The sequence below is a fragment of the Limanda limanda genome, chromosome 5 (assembly GCF_963576545.1).
Source record: "Limanda limanda chromosome 5, fLimLim1.1, whole genome shotgun sequence".
Classification (NCBI taxonomy): Eukaryota; Metazoa; Chordata; class Actinopteri; order Pleuronectiformes; family Pleuronectidae; genus Limanda; species Limanda limanda.
The window spans coordinates 18,393,843-18,408,968 of record NC_083640.1 but is presented as its reverse complement, the minus strand read 5'-3'; the positions used below and the strand labels follow the sequence as shown (position 1 = coordinate 18,408,968).

The following is a 15,126-nucleotide window of genomic DNA, read 5'->3' as shown; positions in this document are numbered from 1 at the left end:
TACAATAGTGTCCTTTATTAAAGTTATTGGACTTAGATACTTGAATATACGAGACGATCTGAAGGGATAAAAGAGAACGTGAGTGACGATTCACTTCCAAAACTCCTAAAGTGTGATAAAATGTCAAGGGTCTTGATAAAGCACTGACCACAGCACTTTCAAAATGTCCTTTTACCTCCTCACGCTATAAAACTATCGTTTATCTTTAAAGGTTTGTGGCCACAAGGTCATGCCTTGTTTGGTGGGAATCATTTTTACAACTCATTCATTTATCACTAACATCGTCAGCAAGTCTGTTCCACAGCTACTGTAAGAGTCAATCAAACACTCTTTTTAAAGTGAAAAACACAGAGACACACACACACACACACACACTGACCAGCAGCTCGAAGAAGAACCAGGCATATTTGTAGGCGTTCTCTCTGCAGACGCCCGTGCTGACGACCATCTGCAGGGCGAGCTCCTCATGAAACTGCTGCAAGAGGAAAAAAACACACACACCACAGTGAGACTGGCTTTGGAGAGAGCTGATGGAGTAAATATTACAGTCACAGTAGATATGACACCAAATGTTAAACTGTGTAGCTCTATGAAAACATACTAGGTCACAGAACTCCTCAGTGTCACACTGCCCCCATGTGGCCACAAGTGGAAACTAGTGCTTATTGTTTGAAACTCTCAATATCAAAAAAGTCTAATTAATGGATAATCCTTACAGTAAGAAGAATTTTAATCAAACGACCTGAATTATGATTGGTATAATTATTGAATTTCATCTACACTTGCTCAACAACATGTTTCGTTGTCTTTGCAGTGTCTCCACATTTCATATAAATGTGATTTGATATAAATCACATTTCTACAATGAATAACACGATTCTAAATCAAATCTCTGTGGTGTTGAGAGCAAACGTTAGAGTTGGTCACCTTCCTGTTGGAGGGCCTGGTGCCTCCTGCCGTGCTCACGTGGTTGTTGACATCCGAGTAGGTGGACATACGGCAGCCTGGGTTGTTGCTACCCTGGAGACAGACACACACACACACACACACACACAGGTTCCATCAGAGTGAATGTGATGGATGTTTTCATTAGTGTGGGTGTCTAGCGGCCTATTACAATATCTAATGTACTGTGGGAATGAATAGCGAATGACTGCGATGTGTGTATTAGGACGCGTGCTGAGATATATTAACATACAGCTGTGAGTGTGTATGGAGTTCGTCAAATATATGAAACCATATGGTAGACTAGTGATAAATGGGCTTTCAGGGAAAATACAGGCAGACACAGAAAAGGTGTATAACATAATGGTTTAAATCAATGCCAATTAGCCTCTAAGAGTACGTGAGTATTATTTAAGAGTTTCTTTTGGCAGCAAAATTAAGTTTCCAAAACTGAACTGAATGAATTACAGAGACTTGGTTTGATGAAACTCTCTGTACCTTGGCAGAGAAGATGCTTTTGATCTCAGCATCTTCAGCAGACATGTGCGGAGCCGGGATGTCGGGGTTGCTGCTGCTGCGGATTCGGGACTGGAGAAGCATATTCCCCACTGTGACTGCTGTGGCCCGACCCATGGTGCTGTAACGGCTCTCTGCAGGAGCCATCGTACTCCCTGTAACTGGACACACAAAACAAATTTAATAATTAAAACAATCATAATCACAGGAAATATGACAGAAGAAATATTTGGAATATGCCACTACCTGTATTCTGGACTTCTCGAGGGGGATCAGGCAGACAGAACACCCAGTAAAGGTAGGTCGCCAGGAGGCTGTTCCTGCCCTGCTGGTCCCGGATCAGCTCCTGGCTGTTATGAAGACTGTTGACAATGGACACCACTGATTCGAAGGCTATCTGGGCCAGATTGGCTGTAGAACACAGAAATAAACATGCACAAAATAGTCAGAGTCAGAGTCAGAATATCATCAACAGCATCATCGGGGTAAATAACTTTTTCTCTTCATTTAAACTCATTTTTTGTGACAATCGATTTAAGATAACATTCAAGTAGTTGATTACAAAAATATCTGTCAGAATTATGATCAGAGATTAAAAATAAGAATTTGAGTTTGAGTTTGAATAAAGCCAAAACAATGAATCCATTTTTTTTATCGAATTAACAGATCATTCATTAACCAAATAATTGTCTTTTGATTTTGAAGTACAGTGCTTTGCATATTTGTACTTTGTCAATATAGAAAATTTGACTTTTAACTACAGTCACTTGTTTATCTTCTAGTACTTATATTCTCAGGCTCTAATTTTGTATCACAGTAATAACTAACTCCTTTTTTCATTATTGATTTTCATATTGAATATTTCTTTAATCAGTTAATAGTTAAGTCTGTAAAATGTCTAAATCCTGGTGGTTCTTAGCTCAAAGACATTCAATATACAAAAACAGACAAAAACAGTAAATCCTCACACTGCAGGGGATGGGGGAGTTTTGACATTTTGTGCAAAAACTAAAAACTTCCAAGATGTTACTGTGTTGTTAATTCTCTGCAGCCACAGTGACTCCTCACCAGTCTGGCCTGCGATGACCATGGGCTGCATGATGAGCGTGAAGAGTTTATCCAGCACCAGGTGGAGAAAGAGGACCAGCGGCTCTAGTCTGGAGGAGGACAGAGAGACGATGCTGAGCTTCAACTCATGCTCCAGCTTGTTCTCTGGAATTTTCTCCTCCCTGACCCGCAGAGGGAATGTAGCTCCACCCTCCAGGGCGTGGCAGAGGGTGAAGAAACGCTCCAGATGGTTGTCCTGGGACAGAAAACGAAGGATTTCTTACATCGTGATGAGAGAAACAAACTGGGAGACCAATGCAAAAAGACAGTGTGCATGTAATCCTTCAGCGTTGATGTCTCAGCACAGTGGGTTGAATGTTGAGTCTACTGGAGTGTGTGAAAGACAGCAAATGGGCACTGTGTTTGTGTGCTCAACCATAACTCACCTGTGTGTGTACAGACGACACGGCCTGGATCTCCAGGTTGAAAAGCCCTTTGTGACTTTCCATCCACTTGACTGGAGGAACCTGAGAAGGAAGTTTCTACACAACATAGAAGGAGGACATAAAACTGTGTGTTAGTTCAGGCATTAAAATGTCTACAGCCTTTAAAAAATAATACATTTCCTCCTTTGCATTGTATGATATGGACAAAACAAATGTTTTTTTCTTTTTTCTTTAATATGTAGATGATTGATTGATTAATTGATTGATTTGTTAAATTATTAAATGATGAATTGATTGATTCATTGGTTGATTGGTTGATCGAACTAACCCATCTGTACTGGGACCAGACTCTGAACAGAGCCGTGGAACTCGGGCTGACCCTCACCCGTCCCTTGTTCTGTATGTGTAAGCTGTTTCTGTCTAACCACAGTTTCAGTTTGTCTATATGCAAATATACAAATGGATACAGACATTCATCTGTCTCAGCTGCCAATGGCTTTCTAAATAATTTATTGTGATTTTATTTTATTGAGACCCTGCAGTTTCTTGTGTTTCATTAGTTTTAACACTTTTATGTTATTTGAAGTCTTTTACATTGTGTTTATTGTCCATGTCTTTGGTTCAGCTCGAGGGTTGTGTGGATAACTGCTGCAGGAACTACAAATTGCCATTGATCCTTGAGCTGCACATACCTCCGGCGTGTGCAGAGAATAGTTGACAGGTAGCCGTTCCAAGACGATGGGCAGACAGAACTGACCGTTCTGCAGTCGGTCATTATTCAGTATGGGCAGCCACTGGATCAGAGACAAACAGAAAAGTCAGTGTGTGTCAGCTATGAGCATTTTAATGCAATGCTGACATTTAGAAAAATAAAATGAACTTCACTCATGCACAAATAAAGAAACATAGAGCACATATACTGACACTGATTTAGGATAAAGAGAATGCTTTCAAGCACAATACACAGGTGTCAACATACTCAATACTATGCCATGTTTTCTGTGACTATATTTAGGTAGAGAAACTTACAGAGTATCCAATGAGTGTCTCACAGCTGCCGCTCTGGTTCTGTTTCTGCTGGCAGCTGATGTGGTAGAAGGTGAACAGCAGGTGATGTCTCTGCGTCAGACGTGCTGGAAGAACCAGCTTCACTTCCTCATAGAAGTCGGGGGACCTGAGAAAAATATGGGACAGGGACAGCGGAGAAGAGTGACGGATGAGGAGGAGAGGGCAGAGGGGGAGAGATGAAATGACAGGGGAGAGTTAGCCAGGCTGCATATTTGATGAAAAGAGGCAGGAAAGTGTAACTCAATGAGCTGGACTTGCTTGTTATGGTAGGTAACAGGGGTGTAGACTTCCCCCAAGAGTTCAGGGCCAGTGGATTTGCCAAAAATCACCTGAGAATAAAGGAAATAACAGGTAAAATAAGTCTACATTTTCATCTCAACTTTAAATAAAGGTTAAATAAAAAAGATGAAATATCGATAACTGTCTGATAAGTGTACCAATCTCTGAGATTTTTTGATGTTAAATCATTTTCTGTTAATAAAAATAATATTTCTCATTAAATGAAAGCTCCCTCAGTTGGGTGTATGTATTTGTCTGTAATACAATTATTTGTTCAAGCAGTTGTGTGAGCACACGGAAGGAAACTAGGTCAGAATGATGCTGACCACTGATCACAAACAAGCAGCACTCACAGGCAGAGAAGAGGCCGGGTCCTCTTCGCTCATGAACTGGATTTTGACTGTGATGTTTCTGGCTGATGTCAGTCTGTTGACAAAGTTGAGCCTCTGCGGGTAGACAAAGAGCAGGTTCCTACAGAGACACAGGGAGAGAATGAGACTTTTATTTAGACATTTTTATATTTATTTTTAATAAAAAGAAATCTGCCCAAAAATATAATGTTTATTATCCCTTCCATGGCATTTACAGAACCTTTATTCAATATTTTTTGTCTAATCCTGCTTTAACACACAAGCAGCAGTGGAAACTCATTGGCCAAAGTAATAACCCTTCTGAATGCAAAATAAAGCAGTTGTAATGCACATCACTAGGTGGCACTGTCTCTTCAGAAAACCTCAGGCATGTAGTGGTGAGGTGACAGCGATGTCACAGAAAAATCAAAACAACCATTTACTGCATCTCTTTGTGGTTTTTATACAATGCTATAATCTGTCCTGAAACCTTGAGCACAGGAGGATTACCACAACCTCCACTGAACAAACGCTCAGAGAACAGCAGCATGTAATTACCGGGCAGAGGACTTGTTCACACATGAAGTTACTACTGTTGTTGTTGCGAGCAAAACCATTTTAGGATTGAACTTTGAGTCGAGTTAAACCGCTGGTCACACAGGACGGCCCATTACGGCTGAACTATGAGGCAACTTTACAGGTTGCATGGGTGGAAATACCTAAAAATAGGGACCAAACTGAAAAAGAGCAAAGCCTCAAAGCTATGTCGGCTTCTGAGTGACGAGTGCAGCGTGACAGTTCTTGTTGCCTCTGGCCTTTCAGGGAAGTCAAACGTCTGCGAGAGCAAACAAACCTGTTTGCACCTCAAGCTACGAAACGTGTGTTTTTCAAATCCTTGTTTGTGTTTCATCCTGCAGAGGTGCAAGTTGTACGCTGGTTTCCTTTCCCCCTGACAGTCTGACAGTTTCATAGGGTCATAAACATTTAGAGAGAAACTACTACAGTGCCTGTTCCAAACTACTTTTCAAAATAAAAGCTCTGTAATTGAGCTGGATATAAACCTTTGCAGCAACAGACAGATGTTGTGCTCTTTACTTCGAGGACAAATTGCTAAAGAGGAAGTGGTTGCTTGCACATGGAGATCAGTCTGTGTGAAGTTTAATATGAGGAAATTTATCTCAACTAATCTAATTATCGAAATGATCTGGCGGCGATTTTAACCCACAGTTTGACCCAGTTTCTGACTGCTTCAGTTTGGTTTCTTTAGAAAGTGTGTATCAATTCAGTGATATGTTTTGTCCACCATCCTACCTGTAAATGTTGTGCGGGACATAAACCTCGCTGGAGGGGAACTCCAGCACCTCCTTGACTGGACGAATGTTTTTCTCAGACACTGGTATGAGAGGGATGAGCTCGGTGGACAAACATGCAAGAGGCGTGTCGTGCACTGGAGACATGTCCAGTTTTATGGAACCTAGAAGACACGGGATAAGACAGATACACATATAAGTCACATGCATGCACACATGATCAGCAGCAAGTGGTTTTAATGCCATGGCTGATTGGTGTGTGTGAAAACAAATTATGTGTCAGACTATTTCTTTTTCAACAACTTCCTGGAGTCTCTGCAGGTTGTCTGGCAACATCATAGTGACAACAAGTCTCCAGGAAGTTACTGCATCAAGCCAAGAAGTAGTACACACACAGTAACACACAACATGTCCTTCCTTATATTAGTAAACTCTACAGTGGATTAAATAAAGTCCAGTTTTGGGTTAAGCTAAAACAAAATTGCAGCAGATTCCTATCTAACATACTGGCGACAAGAGGGTGGCAACTAACTTCTCAAATCTATCAAATGAAATAAAACAAGTTAAAATAAAATTGAATTCAAAGTTTAAGTTTGTTGAGTGTTGAGATGTGTTGAGAGTTGACCTGGAATCGTCTTGATTCTTCTCTGTGAAGTGGAGTTTTTCTTGATATCAGACAAGAACTTGAGCAAGTCCTCATCACTCAGGCGATCTCCCTCCTGATACACACACACACACACACACACACACACAAAAACAAACACACAAACACATTGAGACTGTTAACTAATGAGGATATTTTTGCAGAAAGTTGATAGAATATGATGTTATAGTGGAAAAAAACATGACATAGCTGCAGGATTGGCTTCAAATATAAATAACACATGTGTTTTATGTCAATGATTTTATCCAAAGTATTTGCGTCATGGTAGAAACATGACAAGAACCCTTTGGAATGTATAACATAGCATGTTTGATAAAAGAATGAGACAAGGCCAGACTGTAACCATAGTTACTTGTGTTGTTTAATATGTCTCAAGGAAATAACACATTTTTCACTGATCTGTCAGCCTCATTGTGTTTGGGTGGGGGTCCGACCTGTTTGAAGATGGTGCTGATAGTGATGGTCACAGGTTTGAAGGCAGAAACGTTGCAGGATTGATCCTCGATGGTGCTGTAGCGCTCAGAGTTCCTCCTGGGAAGCTGCCCTTTCCGGTCAAAGCTGCTGGACTTGACTGGGGAAAAAAAGACACAAAAGGTTACAGGTCAAGCAAAATTCAGCTACACACAATCTGAGGAAATGCACATAAATGCAAAGTCATCACAAGGTGTTCCCGTGATGCAAAAGGCACTCACAAGGTCAAACACACACAAGGAAACAGTAACACAAACCTCTCAGGCTATCAGAGTCTGTGACATCGCGGTCTAAGGCGTTAGTGGAGATGTAGTCCATGACATTCAAGGTCGCCCAAGCAAAAGGCATCCGGTAGCGACCCAGCTTCTGGCAGAAAGACTCCGAGTGGCCTCGCAGCTTGTCAAGCTTGTCCTTGTTCTGAAAATATATAAGAAAGGATCAAAAAAATGTTGTGGAAAATGATAAACATCAAATCAGCTTTAAGTCAATCGAATAACTTAATAATTCATCACTCAATTTCTCATTTCACACCCATTTTTCAGTCCACATGCATCGTCATCACCTCCATTATATTGCTATTGTTTGTTACCACCGCCTCTCTTAAAAAGTTTTGAGGAGGATCAAAGACATTGCATTTTCTGTGATTTAAATTTATTGACAGAAACGGTAATTCACGTTACCTTTGCAGAGTCACACTCCTTAAACATCGTGTACGGGTCAGCACACTGGCTGATCTCTCCCTGCTGCAGAACCTTCTCGATCTAAAACCCAGACAGGAAGTACATGAGTCATCAGAACAGTTCAGCGTAATGAAACCAAAAAAATAATGAATCTATAGAGTGTTGGCAGAGGAACCGTGTGAGAAGCAAGCGATGCACAGACAGCACTGCACTGAAATGCAGGGTTCACAAAACCTGTGAGGGGTTGGTTATTTAAAGGCAGGAGGAAAACATTGGAACCCTGTTGCTTCTGCTATAAAGGCGATATGTATTTGTTTTATTTTTATTAATACTTGATTTAATCATGTAGGTCCCACTGAGATCCTAAACAAACAGAAAAAAGAAAGACAGAGTACAAATGCTGAGTATTGCATATCTTTAAAAATCTAAATAGAAAATAGTGTAAGTCTCAGATAAATAACATTAAAGCTGAACTGTTCCACCAGTTATCTTCATGATTTGATATTTAATCAAATCATACATAAAAAAAAGGATGGGCAGCAATGAAGTAAGTTTAAGCAGGGACAAATAACAGAAAAAGAAAAAAAAACTGATTAAAACTCAGGACAGACACAGGAGCCCACAGAAAATAATGGTAAAAAGGTAGTGGGAAATAAATAGCACATGTTAAAAGGAATGCTTTCATTGTTACCTTGATGACCAGGTAGATATCTGGGGCGGGGTAGGTGATGGAGAAGATGGCAGATCTGGCCAGGGTGGAGTGATCCACATGGGGCGTGTGAGGTTTCAAGAAGCTCTTCAAATGTTCTGAGTTCAGGTCACAGTAAAAGTTCTCTGATATCTGGAGGAAGACAGAGATGAAGAGTTTCAACCTTAGTTGATAGAAATGTTTGGACAAAAAAATGCTGGAAAAACTGAGGGAATGGGTTTGGAAAAGGCTCCAGGAAGCTGTTTTAATGTAAACCAAACACTAGTCCTTGAATATCATCTGTTCAGTCCACTCTGCCGTTTCTCCACTCAGCTCCCCGATGACCCCAGGCCACGAACACAGACATATGTCCTGGTCTGGCTCGGCCTGGTGTGTGTGTCATGGGATACCGTTCACTGTAAAGCCATTAACCGCTCGCTTTCACTCTGCTTATCCCATAGGAACTCCGTCACACTGACCACACCAAAGCAGACATCTGGTTATTCAAAACAGCCTAATATGTTAACTGGAATCCTCAGTATCTTTGATCAGATTCTTATTAGATTAGACTATTATTCTGAAAAGTAGGTTGGTTTGCTTTAAATCCACTTTTTTTTTTTTTTAAAGGGCCAAAGAAGCTTGACAGAAGAATTCCGGTATCGACCTCTTGACGGAAATGACCCCGTTCACTCCAACACGAGTGAAAGTTTTCAAACGGCTGCAGCAGAGGAGTCCACCGCTAACTGACAAATAACTTCTTGGACCGACAGAGGACACGTCTCAGTAACTGAGTCCAGCTGACTTCAATAGCACATGATGCCTCATATTTCTCATTACACCATTAAAATGTTTTCCTAAGTGAACGTTCATATGTTCATAATAAAATGTACTATTAAGAGTCAAAGCATTTGATCCTGTGAGATGTGAGGGAATTTATAATTCCCTTTTGACATAACAGAGTTGGAGCCCTCTGTCCGGTGCCCCTCCCACCAGAGTTTCTCACCGAAGGGACGTGCGCTCAAAACTAAACAAACTAATTGGAGCGACCTCTCTCTACACTGCCCTGGGATTGGTCAAAGTCTCCCTCCATAGGCCAGATTTCTTGGAGGTTGGAGACAGAGCCAATGGAGGAAGTGCAGAAGTTTATATGTAACTTACCCATGCTTCGAAATTTTCTGGTGAGGAGCACAGGTCGAAGAAGAAAGATCTTGTTCTTATTTTATTATAGTAACTGACTGAACATGCTCTGAGGAAGAACCTTGTGACCATTAGGACAAATAAAATCCTTCAACAGGAACTTTCTGGTGTGTGGATCTCCTCCCATCTTAAATGTCTGTAATAGTTCTCTGATCCATGAAACCAACTTATTCAAAAAACTCCAACCACCCCATGCACCTTAAAGGAGAAGCAGTATAGATAATGAATGTGATTATGTTGACAAATGTTTTCAATGAGGAAGAGATAATTTCTCAACTTAACAGCAGACAGACTGGAGCACTTGCAGAGAATCCACTACACATGTGAGAATGCTGTAGTTTATTTGTTCTCATCAATCATCAGGTCTTCAGGACAAACAGCCTTTCCCTGTTATGTCTCCACTAAAACCTTTGTTTGTTTACATGCATGAATCTGATATCATAAGTAGGCCCCTTGTTGGCTCAAGTCCTGTGTCTTCACCTTGGCTGATGGACCACAGAGACATGATTAATAACTCCAGTATTATATGGAGTTATTGCAACATCTGCTGCAGATTTCACAGATGTGAAACAACAAAAACAGATTCAAGCAATAAGCCAAACACAAGTAACAAGAAACAAGCAAAGTGGGTGACGCAGGAAACAGAAAATCTGTTCAGAGAAAGACAAAGATATGAAACAACACTCGTAGGTTGGACACGAATACAATGAGGTTGTAGTGTCCTACTAAAGTAAAAAACATTCTAGAAAAATGTCCATGAGTACAAAGTCATATATTATGTGAATAAAGTCGTAATTTTCAGAGAAGAAAGTTGTAATTGAGAATAAAGTCGTAGTATTACGAGAAGAAAGTCGTAATATTACAAGAATAGAGTCTTAATTTCATGATAATAAAGTTGTACTTTTACGAGAGTACGTTCGTCATTGAGAAGAAAGTCTCATTGTTGCTAGAGAAATTAAGAACCCTCTTTGAATATCACGCAGATGTTACAGATGATCACTACAAAACATTTCCTCCACCATAAAGGAGGCCATTTCCTCAGGGTTGTCCTTTTTTAGGTATAGAATCAGTTTATAGCTGAGCAACTAAACAAGATGCTCCACATTCCTCATTTTAATGTTGACTCAAAAATGGCATGAAGCCTAAAATTACAACTTTATTCTCAAGTGAGAATCAGTATGTTTTTCCCCTGATACTCTGTCGTAAAAGGAAGTTCAAGGGTGAAGGGTAAACGAGTCAGTAGAACATGCTTTACGGTTCCACTAAAATGAAATCTCACAGCCAAACCAAGCTTGACAGTTTCTCCTTCACTCACACAAAGACGCGTCTCATAGCTCTTTAACAGCTTGACTCTGTCCGTCCTCGATGCAACAAGCAGGAAGTTGTATTAGCCTCCAGAAGGACGCAATTCGGGTCAGCAGCACATATTAAAATTAGTCACCTTTAGCAAATACACTGTTACAGTGGGACACTTTAGCCCCATCTCACCTGACTTGACAGCTCCAAAGCAGCCGGGGAGCGCTGCAGAAGAGGACAAGGCCGCTGGCTACAACCCTCTTCTCATCTGTGAGATCCATGAGCACTTAAGTACAAACTAAATCCTTCCTGCCCCTTCACCCCAAAAAACTATCCAGCTGTGTAAATCCACAGACAACATGCAAACAGCCATGGCTCAGAATGGTTGAGTGGGAAAATGTGGCGCGGCATTAGTGGCTGTAGATCCAAAACACGACCACCCCCGGGGGTATAAACATGTGCGGGATGATGGGACATGAGAGATTGTAGATTACACTGATCTCTCACTACCACACAGGACGCCAAACCGGTGAAACTGTGGGACCCCCCTCATTAAGAGGAGGTACATTACACACAGCAGCTACGAGGAAACAAGGCTGGAGAAAACTTGCAATAACTGAGACATGCAGTGCATTCAATGTCTTATTACTAAACTCTAAAATGTTTAAGACTCTAATTTGCTGTGAACGTCACTTGAGTTCTTATTAGGAGGATTTCACTTAGTAACAGTGTGGATTTACTTGTAACGATTGATTTTCAGATGCTTCCTTTTACTATATTACCACAAATAAGCTCTTATCTAAAATGAAGAGCCTGAACCATATTAACTTTGGGGGCAGATACCACTACCGATATCAGGGATTCAAAAAAAAACAATACTGGCATAAATATATATTTTTAAAAATGATTGGAAATGATTCTTAGGATGTCATTATCAAACCCCTATAATAAAGACAGTCTTGATATTTTACAGTTTAACAATAAACTTTACAATAAATTACAAAAAATACAAAGAAAAAAATATAGGACTAGAAAAAAAACTGTATCGTATTTTATGACTGATGCTTTTTGGTTAATAAATAGCATTTATTTATTGCATTGACACATGTCTTATAAGAGTATCAGTGTTATATTACACCAATGATTTATATAGCCCTTATCGAAATTGCTGTGCAACTTGATCGCAGCCATTCATAAACACACACTCAGACACAGCCGGTTGTAACATACCATGCAAGGCACTGACGACATTACCATCAGGAACAATTCGTGGTTATATATGAACTTTCCTTGAGAAGCCAGCAACTGCGGGAGTTTCCTCCTACACTCAAAATAATGACACATGAATCCGGTATCCTTGTGCCGTGCTGCATTACCCTGCAGCACCTCCTCCCTCCCCCTCTGACCTGCGCTCACTTGACACGTTAACAATAAACACCATGACTAATCAGAAGTTATGAGGACCTGTCACTCAAACATCAAACGAACAAGACATGCGATCACAAGCAGACCCGACATCAACAGACAGTCTCCACAACAAACACACATAATGGGCTTCACCAAACTGGTCTTTACAGAAGGGCAATTGTAATGACCTGTTACAGGTCGCACACGTTTCCAGGACATTAAGTCCAAACAACTAAAATGAATCCGGACTAAAGGTTTTCTCACCTTTCTCTTCTCTTTCAGGTCATACAAGGCCATTGTGGCAAATACAGGCTCAATGTCGATCTCGAACCTGAGAAGCAGAGAAGAAAAAGGAAATTAGTGATTCAATGATAGCAAGAGAGGCAAATTCCAAACATACTCAACATCAACACTTAAATTCCTGAATCCTGCTGTCCTCAGATCCAATTCTATTTCTTTTATATTGTATTCTATTCCTGTAGATTATTGTTATGATGGGAAGCAGAAAAGATAGAGTTAAGAAAGTGATGACATGTTGGAGCTGTGGGTAAAAGGATTTGGGGATGAAGCTGCCAAACCACTGCAAGCTGAGAAACGTGTTCAACTCAAACATTTGGGTTGCTAGAAGGACGAGAGATCAAGAGTGAAAGGCAGAGAGCTGTGTGTGTGTGTGTGTGTGTGTGTGTGTGTGTGTGTGTGTGTGTGTGTGTGTGTGTGTGTGTGTGTGTGTGTGTGTGTGTGTGTGTGTGTGTGTGTGTGTGTGTGTGTGTGTGTGTGTGTGTGTGTGTGTGTGTGTGTGTGTGTGTGTGTGTGAATTAAAGAGAGAAAACGAGACAGAGGCTAAATCCCTCAGAGAGAGGGAGGAACAGCGAGAACAACAATCACTGCGCAGCACTCCTCCACACTCCTACACAGCTCTGTCCGTCACACATTTTTATTTATGAGCAGCTGTGACCTACAATAAGTTACTCTATGTTAAATGCTAAGTTCATTTTCAAAAAACAAGTGGGGGGCTCGATTAATTTCCATTCAACACAACAAACTGATGGTTCCTGGGAGAAAACAGTGGGCAGTTGTTGAAAAGACCTACTCTCCTTTCTACGAGATAAGGAATATGTATGACTTACTTGATGGCATGGCATCGGACCAGGATGCGGTCTCCAGTGTGTTCCTTGGGGCAGTCTGGAATGGGCCGGATCTCCACTGCATCTTCCTGGAACACAGTTACATAAAAGGCTTTTAAACTATGTAAAAAGAAAAAGAGGAGATGCCAAATTGGAATGACACTCTAGATCTGAAAGAAAACACGGGTTTAATAGATTGGGAAGAACTAAAGCTACAGAATGGAAAGATGACTGTACATCCATTCACAGGTAATAAAAGTGCCATGTTGTAACGCTTTCTCCTTTTCTTCTTAATTTTGATTACATTCCAGTTATATCTCTAGGTTTCCATAAAAGGTGCATTATGATTTCACAGAATCAAAGGATGACATAATGTGAACAATAACGCGCAAAACATTTAGCAAATACAACAATAAACCATGGCAAGGTTTCAGATTGTATTTTTGAAATATTGCTTTAAAGAATGAAATGAATAAATATCATTTGAAAATGGTTCCAGGTATCTTATTATAAAGATGTATGTTAGGTAATTCATCTTTAAGAAAAGAACATTTCTCATGTAAATTGATTGAGTTGGTCGTCCGCTAACCAGGAAGTCAGTGGTTCGAGACACTGAATCCCTAATTGCCCCTGACAGCTGTGCCAACAGCGTATGGAAAAAGTGCTGCGTATAGAAGTGATGAGTGAATGTGTGACTGGATGAATGCTACTTGTACTGTAACGTGCTTTGAGTGGTAGATAAGACAGGGTAGGTTGTATACAAACTCAGTCCTTACTTGATATTTTATTAACCAGTTTTATACTGAAGCTTACATTATTCTTCATGATTCTTTAAAACCCTTACCCACATGCTTTCCTGTAATCACTTGTAAATCTGAGCATGTGAGAACCCGCTCTCTGTGTCTCACCTCATCAGCTGGCGGGTACAGTGCAAACAGCTCAGGGTGTCTGTTTCCCTGCCGCGACTCCTGGTTGAAGCGGTCCAGCTCCTCATGGCTGCTGTAGGCCAGCAGACCCTCCACCCTCTGGTCGGGAGTCAAACTCCGCAGGTTGAAGTCCGAGGAGGTCAGCGTTCGGCCAGAGTCATCACTCAGCCCGGCCAGAGACGGAGACTTGACCTGAGGCGAAGACAGAAAGAGAAGGGTAAGGGTGGTTGGGGGGGAGGAGAGGACAGAAAGAAAAGGGTGAGTAATGAAATATGTGAGTGGGGGAGATTGAGCAATAGAGGAAAAACAAAGGATAAAGAAAAATAATGAGGTATTAAGACAGAATAGCCAAGGGGGGAGTCATTAAGATAGAGAACAAATGGAAATGGGCACAGAGTAACGAACAATATGAGTGGATATTTGTCAAAGCCTGCTCTTCATCTGTTTACATATTATTAATCTGCTCATGGTAAAGTTCACAATTTTAATTTCTGTTATAACTTGAAAAGGTTTTCTTATGTTTAGAGAAAACATCACTTTCCTCAGACTGTCCATTGCTGCAGCTCCTCTTTTCAGTCTCTGTCTGAAACTTTGTTTTAGCTCCTGTCTCTTTTAGACCCCCCTCCTGATAAAGCCCAGTCTGCTCTGATTGGCCAGCTGGCCCACTTTGTTGTGATTAGTCAGCTGCCTCCACTTCCCTTTTCCTGGCTTT

General features: G+C 40.8%; 1 protein-coding gene across 1 annotated transcript in view; it reads right to left on the bottom strand.

The window, feature by feature from the left end:
* The window catches only part of dock8 (dedicator of cytokinesis 8), a 56,269-nt gene that overhangs the window by 22,486 nt on the left and 18,657 nt on the right, over positions 1-15,126 (bottom strand). Inside the window, exons 6-24 of the mRNA XM_061070839.1 lie at positions 14,397-14,606; positions 13,492-13,577; positions 12,629-12,695; positions 8,468-8,617; positions 7,777-7,857; positions 7,354-7,513; positions 7,060-7,196; positions 6,587-6,680; positions 5,963-6,125; positions 4,655-4,772; positions 4,281-4,351; positions 3,984-4,128; positions 3,647-3,748; positions 2,955-3,050; positions 2,530-2,764; positions 1,708-1,872; positions 1,444-1,622; positions 928-1,020; positions 380-475 (exon numbers count right to left, since the gene is read on the bottom strand). Of these exons, the coding sequence (XP_060926822.1) occupies positions 380-475; positions 928-1,020; positions 1,444-1,622; positions 1,708-1,872; positions 2,530-2,764; positions 2,955-3,050; positions 3,647-3,748; positions 3,984-4,128; positions 4,281-4,351; positions 4,655-4,772; positions 5,963-6,125; positions 6,587-6,680; positions 7,060-7,196; positions 7,354-7,513; positions 7,777-7,857; positions 8,468-8,617; positions 12,629-12,695; positions 13,492-13,577; positions 14,397-14,606 (2,448 nt within the window). The remainder of the gene's footprint in view (positions 1-379; positions 476-927; positions 1,021-1,443; positions 1,623-1,707; positions 1,873-2,529; positions 2,765-2,954; positions 3,051-3,646; positions 3,749-3,983; positions 4,129-4,280; positions 4,352-4,654; positions 4,773-5,962; positions 6,126-6,586; positions 6,681-7,059; positions 7,197-7,353; positions 7,514-7,776; positions 7,858-8,467; positions 8,618-12,628; positions 12,696-13,491; positions 13,578-14,396; positions 14,607-15,126) is intronic.